The sequence below is a fragment of the Barbatula barbatula genome (assembly GCF_947034865.1).
Source record: "Barbatula barbatula genome assembly, chromosome: 9".
Lineage (NCBI taxonomy): Eukaryota > Metazoa > Chordata > Actinopteri > Cypriniformes > Nemacheilidae > Barbatula > Barbatula barbatula.
The window spans coordinates 6,547,194-6,550,675 of NC_136772.1; the positions used below are offsets into that span (position 1 = coordinate 6,547,194).

At 40.8% G+C, this 3,482-nt stretch overlaps 1 protein-coding gene across 1 annotated transcript; it reads left to right on the forward strand.

Annotated features, from left to right (window-relative positions):
- Window positions 1-462: 462 nt before the first annotated feature.
- LOC306898537 (zona pellucida sperm-binding protein 4-like) lies at window positions 463-2,825 on the forward strand. The gene is made up of 8 exons (XM_079464083.1): window positions 463-926; window positions 1,000-1,187; window positions 1,258-1,355; window positions 1,422-1,579; window positions 1,654-1,846; window positions 1,918-2,062; window positions 2,135-2,210; window positions 2,287-2,825. The coding sequence occupies exons 1-8, from the start codon at window positions 629-631 to the stop codon at window positions 2,364-2,366; spliced, it is 1,236 nt and encodes a 411-aa protein (XP_079320209.1). The 5' UTR covers window positions 463-628; the 3' UTR covers window positions 2,367-2,825.
- The last annotated feature ends 657 nt before the right edge of the window (window positions 2,826-3,482 follow it).

A 3,482-nucleotide genomic window follows, 5' to 3' on the forward strand; every position in this document is an offset into this window, starting at 1 on the left:
TGTTTTAAATAACAGCAGAATCATAGTTTTTGAGCCAAGTTAAACACTATTAGCTAAAAACGCTACAGCACATAAATCAAACCACACAGCAAAGTAGCATCCCATTTTTTTGCTACTATTAGACATTGTATCAGACTCCACACACACTATTAAAAAAAGTAGGCAATATATAGCATATTAAAAGCTAATGAAAATTAAACACTACACGTCACACACAATTTATCAACATGCCACACTTTTCAACCAACACATACAAAATACCTAACTACACATCAAGATCAACTAAATGACTAAACTAGCACTTTTATTTGAGAGCGCATTTCATTCAAGGTTTGTTTTGTTTTGTTTAATGGTGGTTGGAAAACCAGCTTTTGCTGCATATCCGCCACCTACTGGGATGGAGTGTGAAGACCAAGGAGGAGGAGTTTCATTAAAGGTAAGTGAAAGCTCCTGAGTGATGTCAGGTCTGATAAGACCAGCTGAACAGCTTCGTAGTCTTGATGGATCAGGGTTGGATTCAAATTAGTGGCAACTATGAAGGCGAAGAGAAACTGCAAAGATGACTAATTATCAGCCTTTTTAAATAGCAGCTTGAGGCTGATCTGTAGTTGTGTTCAGCGCTGGAACAATGGCAGCACTTAGGAGCTTTTGGGGGTTTTTGGTGCTTTCTGTCACTGTTAGAGTGTGTGTTGCATACTCATTGGCACAAAGTCAACAAGGCTTTCAATGGCCTGATCAATGGACTGATCAACAATCTCAAATGAATTTTGAGGGGAAGCCGCCAGCACCTCAGGCAGAGCCTTTTCAGAAGTGTGAAGTAGAAGAGTATGAGAAGGTGCAGTGTGGTGAGCCTGGTATTAATTCTGCAAGTTGTGAGGCTATTAACTGCTGTTTTGATGGACAACAGTGCTACTATGGCAAGATGGGTAAGTGTCTTTGTAGTTTATTTTCCCCTGAGAAGTATGCAAAGGGTTAATGGTTTCTTGTTTTACTTGCTAGTGACCGTTCAATGCACAAGAGATGGGCAATTTGTAATTGTGGCAGCAAGAGATGCTACTCTCCCAAGACTGAGCATAGATTCCATCAGTCTCTTGGGAGGACGTGAACCACCTTGTGGGCCTGTTGGTACTACTGTCTCTTTTGCCATTTACCAGTTTCCCGTCACTGCCTGTGGCACTACAATGATGGTTAGTTTGACATGATATTCTAAGTAGTTTTCTTTATTCTGTTCCACCCTAACGCTATCCATTGCTACAGATGGATGGTGACTATCTTGTCTATGAAAACAAGATGAGTTCTTCCTTTGAAGTTGGTGTTGGACCACTTGGTTCTATCACACGAGACAGCAGCTATGCGTGAGTATGCAGGTTTCTGACAATATAGCTTCTGGTTCAAGGCTGTAACTTTGTATATCCTCTTAGGCTTCTCTTCCAGTGTCGCTATTCTGGCACCAGTGTTGAAGCATTAGTTATTGAAGTCAACACTGTTCCTCCACCACCTCCTGTGGCTGCACCTGGTCCCCTGAGAGTGGAGCTTAGACTGGCTAACGGACAATGTTCTGTTAAGGGATGTGTTGAAGGTAAAGCATTCCAACATCTCAAGCCAGTATCTTTATACTAGGCTGGACCTGAATGTCTAGTTTACCTTTTGCAGAGGATCAGGCTTATTCCTCATACTACAGTGAGGAGGAATACCCTGTGACTAAAGTCCTGAGAGAACCAGTGTATGTTGAAGTGCGCATTATGGAGAGGACCGACCCCAACCTTGTTCTTAATCTGGGACGCTGCTGGGCAACCTCTAGCCCTGAACCTATGAGCCTGCCACAGTGGGATCTTCTTGTGAATGGGTGACTAAACTCCCTTTGTACCCAGCAGTTATTGTGAAAGACAATGTATTTGAACGTATTTCTTTGTGCAGCTGTCCTTACCAGGATGACCGTTACCTGACCAACTTTGTGAATGTATATGAGTCTTCAGGGCTTCAGTTTCCAACCCATTACAAACGGTTCATTGTCAAGATGTTCACGTTTGTGGATCCTTCTCTGGCACCACTAAAGGAAAGGGTAATGATGTTCTTTCTGCTTTATCTGTTTGTTGCGCTTGTATCTGGTCTAAAACCTGTGTTCTGATTCTAGATCTTCATTCACTGCAGTACATCAGTTTGCACCCCAACAGCAGCAGATTCCTGTGTTCAGAGTTGCAACAGAAAGAGTAGGGAGTCATCGCTTTTACAGTAGATCCTCAAATATGACCTGAGCTGTATTCTGACCGCTGTTTCTTTCATCAGGGAGAGATGCTGGGATGGAAAAGGTTTCTGCCCGTGCAATTGCCTCCAGTGGAGAAATATTTCTCAGATTATTTGCGTAGTTGTTTCCCTAATAAACTGTTGCAAATATATTTGTTTGGTTTTATGCAATCAACTTTACCATATGTATCGTCTGAAATCTAAATGAAATGGTAAGTTGGGGACTCTAAATGCTGTTACAGCATAAATTGCTTCTATTTATTGAAGTGTTTGAGTTTGGTCATGTATCTAACTGCATTCAAAGGTATTCAACTTTGCCCATCAAACAGTGCAAGTGTTAAATATTTGAAGGAACCTGGGATTGATTTGGTAGCCTTAATTCAATTAACTTTTTTAGACAAATTAATGTTAGTCACTCAGGTTCTAGTTGACTGCTTTATGAAAGCTCTTTAGTCTGTTACGCATTTAAAATAACTTAATGTTAACATAAGCAGAGCCTCACGAGGCATCTCTTCCGCTTAAGTCCATTGTGCCAACTCAATATTATTTCTGCTGAATGTGACATGTTGCATCACACATTTAAATAGACCAATACATGAGATTTGCAAACATCAACATTGTATCTTAAATACTTGTAATGAAATCAATTACTTGCACACAACAGCACTTACACTCCCACCAAAATCACTCCACTTGGAATGTGGGATTTTTCCCTTACAAATTTATTCAGAACAAAGTATACATTTTTGTGGAGACTTGAATTTGATTCCGTTAGCATCGAAGGTAGTAACTATCTAAAACTTATTTTCCATTAAAGACCGTCTATTAACACTGACCAGCAGCTTTAACTTTCTCACAAAAGCCATCCAGTCTAGGGTATACTTCCACTACTCTGGCAAGTTACAATTTATTTGAGCATTCTCATCTTGTAGGATCACAATATCATCTACTTGTGAATTTCGAGATGTCAAGTGATGTCATAAAAGAGCGATAGTACGATAGGTGCTAATGCAAAGTTACTGCCACCTACTGTATATTTAGCCACATGGGTGATTAATCTGCAATAAATGAAATAAAATATTTGGTGTAATGCCCCACCCACCTCAAAGGATCAGAGCCCAGGTTTCAGCTGGCGCTGCGTGTTCAGCTCCTCCAACTTTTGCACTGAGCTCCTCTCTCTTCAAGTTGGGCATAAGCATCCTGCTCATCCTCCTTTTGCTAAGTCCTATGGTGCAGCC

Coding starts and splice junctions, on each gene's coding strand:
- LOC306898537 (XM_079464083.1), top strand. CDS start 629: ATGGCAGCACTTAGGAGCTTTTGGGGGTTTTTGGTGCTTTCTGTCACT. Junction 1,188..1,257: donor CCTGTGGCACTACAATGATG/GTTAGTTTGACA, acceptor CCATTGCTACAG/ATGGATGGTGACTATCTTGT. Junction 1,847..1,917: donor TGGGATCTTCTTGTGAATGG/GTGACTAAACTC, acceptor TTCTTTGTGCAG/CTGTCCTTACCAGGATGACC.